This window comes from Emydura macquarii, unplaced genomic scaffold, assembly GCF_026122565.2.
Source record: "Emydura macquarii macquarii isolate MOO-44397 ecotype Brisbane River unplaced genomic scaffold, CSIRO-AGI_Emac_v2 contig_3451, whole genome shotgun sequence".
Lineage (NCBI taxonomy): Eukaryota > Metazoa > Chordata > Testudines > Chelidae > Emydura > Emydura macquarii.
In genome coordinates this window covers 2,336,051-2,352,699 of record NW_027133588.1, presented here as the reverse complement: position 1 = coordinate 2,352,699, position 16,649 = coordinate 2,336,051, and the positions used below count along the sequence as shown (strand labels likewise).

The 16,649-nt window shown below is 39.9% G+C and overlaps 1 protein-coding gene across 8 annotated transcripts in view; it reads left to right on the top strand.

Moving 5' to 3' along the window:
• Nucleotides 1–16,649, top strand: part of HMG20A (high mobility group 20A) — a 58,243-nt gene that overhangs the window by 16,665 nt on the left and 24,929 nt on the right. For 6 of the 8 annotated variants that reach the window (XM_067534706.1, XM_067534702.1, XM_067534704.1 and 3 more), the window contains 3 exons: nucleotides 12,975–13,067; nucleotides 13,813–13,960; nucleotides 15,859–16,071. In XM_067534706.1, coding sequence (XP_067390807.1) covers nucleotides 12,979–13,067; nucleotides 13,813–13,960; nucleotides 15,859–16,071 — 450 coding nt within the window. In that variant the 5' untranslated portion in view covers nucleotides 12,975–12,978. Of the gene's footprint in view, nucleotides 1–1,596; nucleotides 1,930–12,056; nucleotides 12,269–12,974; nucleotides 13,068–13,812; nucleotides 13,961–15,858; nucleotides 16,072–16,649 lie in introns of those variants that run through there. The other 2 variants (XM_067534701.1, XM_067534707.1) reach the window with 2 other exon arrangements.

The window sequence follows — 16,649 nt, the reverse complement described above, 5'->3', positions numbered from 1 at the left end:
GGAAAGGGTCAGGAAACAGTTCTAGGGTGGGAGTCTGCTGTGGTGGGAGCCAGTAAAGATTTGGAAAACCAAGCCTCCATCATGAGAAGGTCAAGTTTCACCTCAGGAAGTCTAAACTAATTACTTTTTGCTGGTAAAGCTTTTTTAATAAAAAATGAATCCTTACTATTTTTACAACTTGATGTTGTGACTCCAATGCAGTTGGAGTCAACAATTGCTTTTTTGTCTGTTTGGGAAGCTCGGGAAGTCTGGAAGGGAAAAACTGGTTCCTAGGCAAATATTCTCCAGCCAAGAAACCTTGGAGAGAGGTTTTATTTTTTTATTTTTTTTTAAAGAAAGGGAAGTGTGCTGATGGCTTCCCCCACATCCCAGGCTTATCTACATACCTTTGCCTACACCTCCAATTTCCCTCCACACAACATACTCCCCCCTTCTTAGACTACTGTGGGATGAAATGTATTTCCTAGTCTTTTTTCTATATGAAAGTCTCCTGTTCCTCACTTCCATATTCCCAATATCTAGCAGAAGTTTCTGTAAAGTGCAGTGTTAGTAATTTTCTATTAAGGATCTTACTATTTCAGTTCCAGCTTCTTCCTGCATTAATTGCTCTAAGAAAGGTGTAGTGTCTCTTGCACCAGATTGTCATCACTATTTCAGTCCCATGCACTTGAAACAGGGTAGTGACCAAAAGTTTGTTACAACAGCAATGGCTGTTAGGTGGTATGTCTGAAATAAGTCGCTGACTGCACACTAGCTCTTGAGCAGGTGTTCACATCAAAAGGATGAAGGATCGTTTTGTGGGTTTTTTCTAAAGCCTGTGTTTGTATGCTAAGACATTTGGATTCCATTCCCAACTTGGTCACACACTTCCTGTGTGACCATAGAGAAGCCTCTTGGTGCCTCTGCCTTTTTACATATATGGAGGAAATGAGGATAATACTTTAACTATATTAACTCTTAAATAACTGTATTTGAGTTAATTAAGAGGCTTAATTTATTATTCTTTGTAGGCTTGAGATTCTCAAATAGAGTACTACAAAAGTGCAAAGTATTAGAATTTTTACTAATTAATAAGCCAAAATATTTGAACCTGGCTCCTAAATCCATATTTAGCACCAAATGTAAGTGGTCTGATTTTCAGAGGCACTAATCCCACAGAAGCCCATGTGAGCTTCAGGTGATCAGTACCTTTCAAAATCAGACCACTTACATTTAGGTGTTAAATATGGATTTAGGAACCTAACTTTAGCATTCAGGTTGAACATTTTGTCAAAAGCTTCATTTGAGAAACCAAAGATGGAATAGACGTGAAGACACAGCTATCCTTTTAAAACTGAAAGGGCTCTCTCTAAGGGCTTGTCTAGACTTGAAACACTACAGTGGCACAGCTGCAGCACTTCAAGGTAGACAATGATGTTCTCCTAGCAGCATAGATAATTCACTTCTCTGAGCAATGGTAGATAGGTGACTAAATAATTTTTCCATTGACCTAACGCTGCCTACACAGAGAGTTAGGTTGGCTTAACTACTTAAATCTACTCCTCTACCATGGTTGCTGGTTCCCTGCAATATTGCTCTGCCCTGTGGAGGGATTTAGGATGCTTAGTGAGCTTCATGGTCCACAGAAAAAGTGACGGTTTATCTTGTCTCAGACCCCCGTCAGTGTCCACCCGGGTTTGATTCACCACAAACACAACGGTGCCTTCTGAACTGGTTTTGTATCAGACATGGAATTTGTGCTGCAACAGAATTTCGGTGGTGTTTTAGAGACAGTTCATTATGTCGATGGGCAGCCACAAACCATGACACATGTTGAGGACTGCAAAATGGCTCAACTTCCTGGAGGGCTTCATTCCTTGAACATCTCAGATAAGAATGCTGTGGCTTGACTTTACTGGATTGCATATGCCAAATAAATATGTCACTCAGGTGAGTAGATTTTTCACATCCTTGAGCAACGTAGCTGGGTTGACCTACCTTTTTAGTCTAGATCAGATTGAAGACTTTGAGGCCTGTTGTTGGACTTGTGTACTTCATACTGCTTCTGCTTGTGTAGTGCCTGTTCTGCAGCTACTAAACTATAGTAGAAAGTCAGAGTTACGAACACCAGAGTTACAAACTGATCAGTCAACCACACACCTCATTTGGAACCCAAAGCATGCAATCAGGTAGCAGTAGAGACCCAAAAAAAGCAAATACAGTTAAATGTAAACTTCTTTTAAAAAAAAAAAAAAAAAAAAAAAGGGGGGGGGGGGGGCGGGGAAGCAGCAGTTTTCTTCTGTATAATGAAGTTTCAAAGCTGTATTAAGTCAATATTCAGTTGTAAACTTTTGAAAGAACAACCATAATGTTTTGTTCAGAGTTATGAACATTTCAGAGTTACAAACAACCTCCATTCCCGAAGTGTTCGTAACTCTGAGGTTCTACTGTACTTTAATCTCCTGAGCTCTCAGTCTGGTACATATCACAAGCACTATATTTGCTAAAAGCATATACACATGTACATAGGAAATTATATGTATTTTTGTACAGTTGCCTTGCCTTTGTATTGTGGTTATTGCATGCCTAAATTCTCTCAAAATCTGTCTTGTTAATATAGACCTAAGCGCGCTCAGTAGGTTTCATTGTGTTGGACTAGTACCAGAACAACAGACATGAGAAAAAAGAGTATATGTGGAAACTGGCATTGCTTATTTCTTAAAGATTAATAGATTCTGACATCTACTAGAATCAGCAGCTTGCTTAATGTGAGAATCTTACTCTTCCCACATTTCATTTCCTCTAACCTTTTGCCCTGATACCCATACCAGTACATTAAAATATCTAATTCCAAACTTTCTTGGCTGCTCTTTGTGGTCAGAAGAGATGCTTTTGTGTTGGGTCATGAAGCCAGTGGTGAATCACCCTTTGCATAACGGTTGCTTTTTCACATCCTGGTCTCTCATCCCAAGTATTTATCCCTCTTCGATAAAATGTTCCCTAATGACTCATCTTGATGGGTATGTCCATAATAAATCCCTTTCTGCCTTCTCCAGCTATCACCATTAAGAGTTTCCATTCATAGAATCCAAGTGAGTTAGGAGCCTACACATGCCACGGGAGTCTTTGTGGAAATCAGGGTACAGATTTATGGGAGAAAAAGCTCTACAAATTATCTAAAAAGTGCTTTAAACTTCTCAGTCTGTGCAGATGTATTTATTTTAAAATTATTTTCTCTTCAGATGTATAACTCATTACTTCATTAACCGGTCAGGATTCCCCACCATACCGAATTGCTCTTATTTGTTCATAATACATACATAGCATTTTAAGTCACCAAAGCACTTTGCAAGCATTTAATTAATCCTTGTTACACTTCTATGATGCTGGAAAGTGTTAGAACTGGGCAAACAGCATGAAAAACTTGAGAATGTTCATTTACATTTTTTTTAACCAATTGCTATGCTCATGGCCCTTTTGTGTTTGCATTCCACAAGTATTGAAATGACTCTTACTGGCACAAGTGCTCACAGAAACTGAATCGAAATTTGACTAAAAATGGCTGTGCATCTATTCAGCTGGGGAACTAACAGTATCAGGTGATTTATCTGATCATTGCGAATTAATCATAGTTTACAGAGATCTGTTTGCAATCAAGATATAGATTTTGTTTAAAAAAAAAACAGATCCTTTTTGCTCAGTAAAGAATCTGGGTGGCTGCAGGAGAATATTTAAGATCTCTTTATATTATAATACACAACTTTAAAGAAATACAAAAAGAAAGACGGTCACTCATACCACTATACATTAGAACAGGAGTCAAATTTGGAAAGTATGAGAGAAATGCCTAAGAAATCAGAAATTAGGTTAGTGAAAGAAAAACTTCAGCAAATGATTTGGACAGTAACACTGCTATATTTAACTTTGGATTTCATTGCACTAGATGAGCAGAAAACCTGGATTATTTATTTATTTATTTTTAACTTTGACTCTACCACTGATACGGGGTGTGTATATATCCAAGGATAAGGAACAACAATGGGGAGGGTAGGTGTTAGCAAAGTCCATTCAGTTAGAGTAGATTAGGCCAATCCACAACCATTGATTAGAAGGTGAGAATGTGTGAACAGTGACAATTATTTCTTGTAATGAGATACCCATTCCAAATCCCTATTCAGACCCAATTTGATTGTGTCAAGTTTGCATCGGAGTTCCAGCTCTGCAGTGTCTCGCTGAAGTCTGTTTTTTGAAGATTTTTTTTGTAGAAGTATGGCAACTTTCAAGTCAGCTAGAGAGTGTCCTGGGAAATTGAAGTGCTCGCTGACTGGTTTATGGGTGTTACCATTTTTTATGTCTGATTTGTGTCCATTTATTCTTTTGCATAGTGCCAGTTCGGTCTGGCTAATGTACATGGCAGAGGGGCATCGCCGGCACATGATGGCATATATTACATTAGTAGATGTGCAGGTGAATGAGCCCCTGATGGTGTGGCTGATGTGGTTAGGACCTGTGATGGTGTCACTAGAGTCTATGTGCAGGCAGAGCTGGCAACAGGGTTTGTTGCAGGGATAGGTTCCTGGGTTAGTGTTCTTGTTGTATGGTTGCTGGTGAGTATTTGCTTCAGGTTGGGGGCTGTCTTTAAGCAAGGATAGGTCTGCCTCCCACAGCTTGAGCGAGTGAGGGATCATCTGCTAGGATAGGTTGTAGACCCTTAATGATGTGTTAGGAGAGATTTTAGCTGGGGGCTGTAGGTGATGACCAGTAGTGTTCTGTTGTTTTCTTTGTTGGGTCTGTCCTTTAGTAGGTAACTTCTGGGTACCCACCTGGCTCTGTCAATTTGACACACTGTAACTGACTTGAAAGTTTCCATACTTCTACAAAAAAAATCTTCAAAAACAGACTTCAGCGAGACACTGCAGAGCTGGAACTCCGATGCAAACTTGACACAATCAAATTGGGTCTGAATAGGGATTTGGAATGGGTATCTCATTACAAGAAATAATTGTCACTGTTCACACATTCTCACCTTCTAATCAATGGTTGTGGATTGGCCTAATCTACTCTAACTGAATGGACTTTGCTAACACCTACCCATCCCATTGTTGTTCCTTACCCGTGGGTGGGTGGGGGGTGTGTGTGTGTGTGTGTGTGTGTGTGTGTGTGTGTATACACATACACCCCCATCTGATTTCTCTTTCTTGCATCTGACAAAGTGGGTTGCAGCCCACAAAAGCTTATGCCTGCAGAAATTAAATTTGTTAGTCTTTAAAGTGCTACAGAACTCTACTTGTTTTTGCTGTAAACAAACTAACATGGCTACCCCCTGGAACTTTTCAGGAACAGAAAGTGTGGAAGGAAATTCCTCTATCCACCAAAAGGACTTCTGAGCCCAGATCTGGGAAAAAGATGATAAACTTTCATTTGTGGTGTGGTCAACTGTGTTCACAAGCAGAGAGTTCAATTTCTGACAATAAGGCAATTTATTTCATATTTGAATTTCGTCTTCTGATTAAAATGTGTCCCCTTTTTCTTGCACTGGGGTTTTTTGCTTGCTCAGATTTTTTTTTATGTATTTGGTATGATTTTGAGTCAATGAACATATGGGGCTATGGTATTGTTTTATTTTTCTTCCTATCCCTCACTTAGCCTTAAGCAACAGATCCTGGCTAATGCCACTGAGACATTCAGTCCTGGCACAGGACATATTTTCTCACTTGCAGGTTGTATCCTCATTTAATAATAAAAAGGGAGATATATATATATATAGTGTGCTCTGTCCAGATGGTCTGCTGGATGGCTTGGTGTGGTTGGCTGCACTCCAAGACCTTGCTGCACTCCTGTCTTTAAATTAAATAATTTTAAATTATTTGTAGACTAATTGGCTATAATGGATTTACTATTTATTTCTTCAATAGATATATCCAATGATTTAAGAGTTTCATACTACACAGATATAGAAATCTGCTTTAAAAATTATCATTTAGCCTGAAGCTGCATATTATTGTCCCATAAGAATGGTTCCTGGAACGAAACAAAATACTGTATTGTGGAAAAGTCGGTCAGTCATCCAGTGCAGTTCATGTCATTATTCACACTCTCCTCCTCCTCTCCACTTTCACCTCTACTACAGTGGGATGTCTAGCTGCAGTTTATTCTAGATCAGAATTTGGTGATTTTCATTGTACGCTAAGCACAACTTGGTAAAGCTTCTATTCTTTTGTCTAAGGGACATTGAACACACAAGTATGTGATCCTTCCTGATTTTAATTAACAAACCTTCCTTCATTCAAACTACAGGCCCCCATTACAGCAATTAATGCTGAGATCAAGACAGAGTAAGGAGAAAGGACGCAGGAAAACATAGTTGAACTCTGTCTCTTGAGGGTCATTCACTTCCTTTTTTCTTCAGCTCTTTCCCTTCTCCTCTTGTCCATCAATCTACACCACAGCTATCTGAAATGTTCACAAGGTTGGTGATCTAACTTTTCCCTTCTTTTTGTTCAGTAACTGTGTCAGAGTTAGAGAAATGATTGTAAAGTTTTAGAGTATTAAGTACATGAATCTTGGTGAATGTGAAATACAAATGCTTCGCTAAGTATTCTAAATCCAAAGCTGCCAGGAATGCTGTAGAGCCTCAAAGGCTACTAGGCCCTTTCCTGTCTCTTCTCCAGAAAGAAATACAGTCCCAGAGATGGCGGTTGGGAGGCAGAGAATAAAAAATATTCAAAACAACTGGAAATGAGCTCTTTGGAGCTTTGAGATGGTATACATTATATGCTACAAAATGTAGAATGGACTATTTCAGCAAGAACACTACACCTTTGTTTTGGTGCAGTGTGGTGATAATACCTTCAGGATCACCCTGAAGACAGCTTTAACAGATGTTTGGATTTTAAATTTTAACTGTTACCCTAAATAATTAGGGAAGAAGTTCCTTTTGCATTTAATGCAACTCCATATCTTCCTCATACTAACTCTCATCACTATATCCAACTCTGAACAGCTAACGTTTTCTATTCCTACTGTTTTACCCTGTTTGCCTTCCCTACTCCCTCCCTTCCATAATAAAGACTCCTAATTGTCTCCCTGTCTCTCATTGCATGAAGTTCAAACCCCTTCTATGATTGCTAAGGTAAAAAAGTTGCACAGGCCTGTTCTCCCAGTCAGTTGCAGATTTGGGGCTGCCTGGGAGATTTATGCACATGATCATTGTTACTGCATGTGTAAATGTAGATATCTAAGCAGGGGCAGCTTTAGCATGGTTTCAGTGGCACACACTCACAAATCATGAAAGCAAAGGGGCAAAAAGAGGCAAACCTCCACTTCTCCCTGGTTAGTGTGGAAGGGAGGCTTAGGTTGGAGAGTGAGCCTGCCTCACACTCACTCTGTAGTGGCAGTTTCTGTTCCATGGGAGGAGGCCTTGCTCAGTCTGTTGTGATCTGGGTCATAGCACCACTTGCTGAAATCATGATGATGGGGCAGCTGGACCAAATTTGAGTGAGGGATGTTCTGTCTTGGCATGCAGTGTTGCACCACCACTTAGGTTTGGTCAAGCTGCTGGGCCATCATGATTTCCACTTAGCTACTAAATGTCCACTTATTTACAATGTGGTACAGACTAGGCTACCGTCTTAAAGTTCTTGTTCAGAAGACTCCATATAGTAAATTTTATGATTCTCAGCTAATGTATCTTAGAAGGATGAAAGTACAAATCCATCCTGCTGGATATTGACTCTTATTCTGGGACTTCTAGGCATTTTAAAACTGATTCTTAGACCACTCATCCATATATAGCAATTACATGTCCTTCCAAAACAACTTATTCCTTTCCAATCAATCAATTCTCTCCACCTGTATGCACTTATCTAAGTAAATAAATATCTGCTCTCCTCCCTCCTCTTCTAGAAAATAGCTAACTGCACCTAGACCATTGTGATCCTTGTCTCACCTTTCCTACCCAGTTAAAGAAGCAGTGGTCCTGGATTATGGAAGCCAGCACCTCCAGGGGTTTGAACTTCATGCAATAAGAAACAGGGAGACAGGGTGGGGTGGCTGGACTACCTTTGGAATACAACAAAGAGTTGAGTTTACCTGCTACCCCAATCTGAGTATAGTGGCTGGAATTCTGGTGTCACCGCATGGGGGTTCAAAACCATGTACTATCCTGACACAACCATGAATGTGGCAACTATGACATTGTTCTAATTTCTAAGAATCTGCACAGCTCTACAGTTCTGTCCATATCTCATCTTTTCATTGCTCTCCAGTTTGTCTTGGTCACCAATTAAAACTCTTCCCTTGACATACCCCTAAGGAACAGAGACAGTGATAACATCTCCTTTCTGTAGGGATTGAACCCTATCTCTATGGGATCTGGAGTCTTACTGCTTCAGGAAAGTGCAATTGTTTCCCCACTTGGGCCAGGGGTCTGTGCCTGAGATGGAGCACACCACTGTCCTAATACTTACACAGTTTATTGCAGAACGGAGAATGATGGTCTGTCTACATTTCACTCTACTGCTGGTGTCCAATAGAATCAACTTAGTGTCTTATTCTGAACAATCTCAGATATAAAGAGCACAAGGTGGCACTAACATTCTTCTGTATAGGTTCCTAAAGCTCAATGGCAATAGACCTGGCCCTTGGCTACTCCATTATACCCTCTGCTCAGAATCCAGCATAAATTGCAATAAATTTATGGATAGTAAAGGAGATACTAAACAGCAGAGATTTAACATATGGACATGAAATAGCATAATTCAGAACAGAGATAAGGCCACTTTTGTACAACCGATTTTTTTTTTTTTTTTCCAACAGATACTGGATTTTGTGTTTGTTTTTTAAAATACTTATTGGGATTAAAAAAAATATGTAAGGTGAGCATAGAGGTGGGAGTGAATTAAGATATAAATGTAGTACAACACCGTCTCAAATGAGGGGGCATTCTCTGGGTTGGGAATTACTGTAGGGAAAAAATCTGAGTGTGGAGGGGAAGTGGTGATGAAAAATAATATCTGAGTGGGGTCGTGGAAAAAGATTTGGATAACCTGTTTAGGATTGTTGGAAAGCTTTATGGCAGAGGGCCCAGCCAGTCTGTTTGACTGAGACACAGCAAATGCAAAGTTATGGCTATTGCAAGGATATCAAAGTAGCTGGTGGAATTATTTTTTCAAAAGTAACAAACAATGTATTAATTCCAATTTTTGCAACTCCTTGTCCTGCTCTCACGCTGCTTAGGAAGGCTATGTTGACCATGAACTGAAATTTATGGTTCTATACAGATTATTTAAAAAACATGCAACTTGATCCATCAAATAACTTTTGCAAAGCTCCACATGTGGAGCAGCACAACACTTAGTAGCTGTAAGTGGCATGTTGGCAGATGGAGGACTGCAGCACCAGGAAATGCCAAGAATTTAATTCTCTGTTGACAGAAAAAGACCCTACATTTATTCTTTTATGTTGTTCGGTGCAAGGGAGACCTTCCTCTCCCCCCTCTCTAGCTTCCCTCCCTTTACTACCCTCACACACATTTGTGCTTCTTTCCCATTCAGCTCCATCCCAAGATACTATACCAAGGAGATCAGCTTGTCCACCTATTAAGAGAAGCCTCTTTACTAATACCTGTAGGACTCTTCTTCTGTTCATGAAGGATGTGAATGCATCCCTAGAGATCAATGGAAGATGCAACATGGCATTTCCTGCACATGGCAGGGAAGCTTTTTTTAAAAAAAATTCTCACGGTTGCTTATACTGTCTCAGCTTCAAGAATGTTGTGATGTTGAGAGCCCTATCATTGATACACTGCTTTTTAAGCATCATGTTATTTACCCTAACCCAGAGCAGCTCTAATCAAGACTTTGCTTAAAATGGCAGTAGTACCCCTCTTCTAGGGCTCTGAACACTGGTGATGCAGGTGGAGATGAAACAGTGTTAGTAATAGTGGGATATTTTAGAAAAATGTCTCTGGAGTGGTCAAGGCAATAAAGAAGTGAACCTGAGTTTAAATGGGCTCTTGTGGACTAACTATCGGAATGTCCTTTATATTGTTTTTTCAACCAAAAAGTAAGCCATAAAAATACCCAAAACCTCAAGAAGCTGACAGTGTTTGTTTTAAATCAGTATTCAGACCTCAGACACAGTGGTATCACTTTAATCCTGTAAATGCTTCAGGCAGAATTCATACTTGCAAAACTGTACAGGTATTGTCACAATACAGATATGGCTATGACTAACCTAATAGATTCCCTTCCCCACCCTCAACTACTGCCACTCCTGTTCAGGCTAAAAGTTGAGAGGGGAGTCCAAGCAGCCTCCACTTTTGTCAGTTGTTTCCACCTTATTCCCCTTGATGCAAAACTTTGCCCTCTCAAAATATTATTTTTAAATGAATCTTGCAACTCTGCCACTGTGAGGCTGACTGACCATAACATGGGGCTTGAGGGCAGGAGTGCTGTCAGGCATAGCGACCACAACTGAAGGACTAATGGCAGGAAAGGCCTTGGAAGCCGCAGTTCTGTCAAATCACCCCTGACCTGCCATCCTATACAGGTTCTCATCCGTTTCCATCCAGCGTGTTGGGAACTGCATTGTTCTTCTGTCTGTTGCAATAGTTTAGAAGCTGTTGCATGTTCTCTAGTATGTGACCTTTTTCTTTCTTTCGGGGCTGCCTGTACACTGACTGAAGGAATTCGTTTTGAAACCATATGGGTTAAATAAAATTAACTTTAAAGAAGAAAAAAGTGTGTGTTCTCCCGGCTTCCTGTGTTTATGAGATCTGCTTGTATGTTGTTGAGTTTGATGTCCAGCTGCTTCACCACAGTTTGAAAGCAAGCTGAGGCTCTGATGTTGCTGACTGGGTCCAGATGTAGAGAGAACATCTGAAGAACCCAGTGGGAATGGTTATGTTGGACAGAAAAGCACTTTGTGATGGCTTGTCCACCGGCAGACAGCATAATATTCTCACAAGGCACATGTGGGATTGCTAAATGCTATCTCACTGATGAGACTGGGATTCTGAAGAGGCCCTTGACCTTGGGAAAAGAGAGAGTTGGAGAGAAGCCTGCAAAACACAAAGTGTTTTGTGTTTTTGTGCTTCAAAGAAGACACACGCAGTAGTTTCATATATATAATATTTTAAAATATTTGAAGGTTTTTGTTTAGTTTTCTAAATATTTTTGTCTATGAGATGATTTCAGGACTCATCTGTGATGAGGTTGGCAGCACTGAAGGAGGTTGCAAGCTCAATAGCTGTATGGGGGACAAAGCAAAACTTCTTCATTATAGTCTACTAACTTGCCCCATTCAGAGCACCTCGTACACGATGTAGGGCAAGGCTTACATTTAGCTACTATGCTTTCTCTGCTCTGCTTAACCAGCTTTCCAGTGGGATCAAAGAAGAATTCAGTCTCCAAATTAATTAACTCTTGCACCTCTCACAGTGCTTCATTTAAGAACCCCAGCCTTGATTTGGATGGATCATCTCCTCAGGTGGAAGGAGAATTCAGCCTCTTTGTCAATTTCATTCAGGATTAAAATGCTTCACTGTACTCCACCAATATATCTTAAGCTTTTCCTAAAAGCAATGACTTTATTTTAGAGGTTTTCAGATCTTTATTGCAGTCACTTTTTCTTTTTATGTGGGAGATTTTCACACTTGAGAATGGAGCTTAATATAAAGAATTCCCATAATAGTAGGAACCAGTATTGGATTTTTTCCTTCTTGATTGAGTCTCTTTCTCTTACATCAATAAAAGGCATTTACTTGCCTTTTCCCATAACAGGTCAAAGTTTATATTAGCTAGAAACTCAAACTTTGTATTTTTAGTTAAGTTCCAAACAAAAGGGTCCCTCACTCCAATCCCTTATTGCGATAATTGGAAAGGACACAGTCAAGAAAGCAGAAAATACAATGGATTTCCAGAGATAGAAAAACACAGTGGAGAGAAGGGACTGACACCTTTACTTTTCTCCTGCCACTTTCTGAATTGTGGGAGAGGAGAATTGTGGGAAGGCAGGAGAGGACTATTTAGAATACTATTAGAGTATCAGTTTTTAGTTTACATCCTCATTGCAAAGTAAATGGGTTATTCACCTGAGTAAAATCAGCACCTGGGCTTTAACCCACACGCACCACTAGGGCACCCAATAGAGGAGTAGAGGGAAAGTAGATTACTATGGAAGCACCACTAGACTTGTGTGAGAAATTTTTGTGCATGGACGGTTGAGGGATTGGGGGAAAACCAGAGTATAAGCCCCAGTAATGCTGCAATGAAGACTTACCTTAAGGGTAAGAATGGAATTTTTCTCTCTTTCCATCAGGGTGTAACTTTTTCCGATAATTGTAGTGATTTCTTTTTCAGTGGTCTTATATATGTTCTGCTAGGGATGGATATGAACTAAGCTTGTATTCGTGGAGTTATTCCTCCACAGAATCAAATCTCCTGACTGATGGATGTGAGAACCCAAAAGAAGCCACTTCTGCCCTGGCCACTTGGTTTCTTTGAATGAGAATTACACCATGCTGCAAATACTTGCGTATTTTGCTTGTATTTTCATGGGGGAAATTAGTTTGTCATATTATAACCTGAAAACAAGGTAGCCACATCTGAGGAGTGATGCAACAAATGTGTGCATAACAATACATTGTGAAAGTACTGGAATCAGGAGAGGAAGTGAAAACAGTTAGGCAGAATGTTATTTTCCCATAAAGATGCCAAGAATCTTCAGTTCTGATTATGAGTATGATTGATGGGACCAATATGGGATAATCCAGTAATATAGGTTGGTAGGTTCATGTCACAAAATTAAAGCTTTAGGTCCAAAAAATTAAAAGTTAAGTTTAACTAGATGCAGGGTTAAATTGGGGCTGATGTGCTGTATTGCTTTTAAGAGCTGTCAGTTAAGTAAAACTTACAAAGACAGATATTTAAATGGGCATAACACTTGCTAGAAGTAATTCAAATGTTAATTTTGCTTCCACTTTCTCTTCACAGAGGTATGGAGAACCTGATGGCTGGCTCATCCCTACCCCCACTGTTTGCAGATGATGATGGCTCAAAGGAGAGCAGTGATATTGCCACAACTGGGTAAGCAGCTGCTCTTCTGTACTCTGCTCACAGATATTCTATTTGCAGACTCCCCAGAGAAAATATTTCTGTGGGAGGAGAAGTATGTTGTGCAAATCAATTCCTAAAAGGCTCCTCTACTCCTGATTGAAGACTTGGGCACTCTGGCTACTAGATCGATTGAGCGCCATTAATTTTCTCTTTCACATGTACTCTTCTGGTACTTGTAAAATCTTGCTTTCCAAGGACAGCCTTCTAGAGTGGGTCTGTAGATATGGTGATATTTTTCTTTATTGTGCTACAGTGGCACTACTGAATAGAGAATTTCTAAATGTCATTCTGCTGGTGTTCCCCTGAACATAGCTGCAGGATTCAGGTTTTTATTCCTGTTCCCAACCTCGCCTTTGTATGACTTCATATTTGATTATTATTTAAAGCAGCTAATGTTTAGTTTTGTTTGGGTTTGACTTATGTAAGCACAAGTTCCTTCAAAAATTAATTTTCTTAGGACTGTTTTGTCTCCATCAGGACCTAGGAGAGCTTTATCTAAATCCCAGGTAAGTGCCGTAGACAGTGGCCTGGAAATCACGTAGCCAGATGGAACATACAGCTGTCTGAGAGTTGCTGTTTTTGTAATATCTCACCTTTTGACGCCTCAAAGTTGCATAATATTTGCAAGATTGTTACACAGTCCAGAGGAGCAGAGGGGAAGTAGATTACTTGTGATAATGCCTGCACTTTCTCACACAGCAACTTGATTTTCCAGGTTAGCCCACTCTGAGGGATCATACAGCGGAGGAACTTCACAATCTGTGAACAACCCAGACTTTGTGGAGGACTTGTCACAAGTTCAGCTGCTGCAGAATGAGTCTTCTAACACAGCTGAAAGCAGTGAGCAGAGACTTGAGGAAGAGGTGAGCTGAAATAATATAGTTAACACAAATGACTGATTGACTGAAGGGGCAAAGCATGGGCTCTCCTCCCCATCTGTCATCTTATCCATTCAAGTTTTTTCCAGTAGGATTATCAGTTTTCATCCATCCACCATATCTAGGAGGGTGTTTTTCGTCTCTTTACCCTCTCTAGCTATTTCTCCTCTGTTGCCCAATCACATGCCTATAGTCAGGAAAACATAGTAGGCAGATCCTCCAAGAGTGACATCAGTTACGCTCCCTAGTTTACCAAACAGATTTCAATGGCTTGCCTAGCTTTCCTCCTTTCCTTTCTGTGAGGAAATAGTATGATAATGATTTGAGTAGGGGACTGAGACTCAGACCTGAGTTCTATTCCCAGCTTTTTCCCTGATTTACTTTGTGACCATGGGCAAGTTGCAACCTCTCTATGCTTCCATTTCCCTATGTGTAAAATGGGGATAATCGTACTTATCCACCACTATAAATGTTTTGAGATTCTCTAATGAAAGGTATAAGTGTTGCTATTGCTTCTTAAACTGGAGCTGTGTATCATCCTTAAATATTCTAACTCATCAATATCAGTAAAGAACTGAAGCAAATGTTTGATGTCAGAGTGCTTTTACACAGACAGATTCTGTGTCCACTCTTGAAACCTGTTTTCAGTTTTGATGACCTCATCTAAAAAAAAAAACTACAATAGAAACATGAAATGCCAAAGAAAGGCAACCAAAATAATGAGAAGCCTCAGGAGGAATTTCTATCCCAGGAGAGATTAAAAGAAGAATAAAATGAGATATATGATAGCAGTATCTAGCACAAAAGGATTATTTTTAATAATCCAGAGATTATTACAGCAACGTGGAGTTTGGAGAACTCAGGCAAATCCTGAAGCAAATAATTTAACAGCCCTGCTTCAGAGTTTCTCCACCTGTAAACTAGGGACAATATTCGACTACTTCAATAAAGATCTTTGAATTTCTGATGAAAGGAGTTTTAAAAGTTCAAAGTAATTTATAATGATATCAGTGATAACAGTGAGCATATGGAAAAAGGCCCAGTAGTATATACCTGTTTACATTATCCCATGATACAAGAAAACTGGGAAACACAACATCCAAATGCAAGAGTTAGAAGGGAAAATATTAGTTATGCAATATGGTAGCTAACATAGAACTTTCTACAATAAGATACTAGGGCAAATAGCTTTGTAAATTTCAAAAAAGATTAGACACTTAACTTAGAAGAAGAAGACCTGAAGTTACATTAGCTAGGATGACAATTTCATGAGCTGTCACTCCTCATGCTTCATGGCAGAAATGATTATAGACTGTAGTCAGGAAGAAATGTCACCCCATGGCATAATATTGCACAATTGTCCAACTACACTGGTTTTATTTGTTTGTTAGTTTGTTTTTCCCCCCTCCTTCTTCAGAAGTAATTACTATGTCACTGCTGGATGTAGGACAGTGAACTAGATGGTCTATTGATAAGTTCCATTGCAGCACGTGCTATATTTCTAAATAAACTTTTCAGTGTCATTCAGTTGTATGATCTCAGTGTGGTGAGGCTGGTCTCAATTCACGGTCCTACAGTTGGAGAATCTTAGTGGGATGACGTAGATATCATCTTCTTGTACCATGGACCTGCAGTGATGTTGCAAAATGATTACTGATAATGAGGCTCATTTGTCTGGCTTTGTTTAGAAGAAGGTCAGGATTGGACTGAAGTGAAGTTTGAACTTTACAGAGATCATCACCGGAGAAGCTTATATTGTAGCCATGTGCTCCTGATGAAAATGTTTGAGACATGAATATTTGTTCCTTCCAGGGATGAAATTATTGGATTTTTTAATTTATTTATTTATTTAAGTCTGAATTTTCTTCGGTTTCATTTTGCAGCAAAGAACTAAACGAGGAGGTTGGTCCAAAGGGAGAAAAAGGAAGAAACCTCTTAGGGACAGCAATGCCCCGAAATCCCCCCTCACAGGGTATGTGCGATTCATGAATGAGCGCAGGGAGCAGCTTCGAGCGAAGATGCCTGAAGTCCCTTTCCCAGAGATCACCAGGATGCTGGGCAATGAGTGGAGTAAGCTGCCTCCTGAGGAGAAACGGGTACCATTAACTTCCCTTTTCCTTGCTGCGGATTTGATTATTGTTTAATGGGAACACTATTGCTTAGTGAGGAAGTTGACATCAGTGTTTGTCCACAATAGTGTTTAGGAAGGTGTTTTTAGGTAGGGTGCACAGGCCCTTAGGGTTAAAGGAAGGAATCCTCTTCAGACCAAAGTATCTCTCTCTAGTCATTGTTGGTGAAAAATTCCATAGGCCCTATAAACACCACAACGGTGTATTCAGGACATGTGAGAGAGGTCTAGGAAATTATCTGCTGCTCCTATGGAATCTAGAGATTGGACCTATATACTTTCTAAACCAAATCTGAGCTGAGGCCTGTGGGTTTCCAAGGAAGGAAATGTGAAGGGATGTGACTTTGTACCTATCCAATGTAGCCTGGGGGAAAGGTTAGAGTTTCAGGGTTAATAGGTGGATTTTGGTTTCTCTATCTTGTTAATTAACTCATCAGGGTATACAAACTGCTAGTCTTTCAGAAGAGAAGGATAGGCAGACCAAAAGGGATGGGTTGCTTACAGATAGTGAGGGCAAAGCTGTTTTTGACAATGTATTTGTCTGTT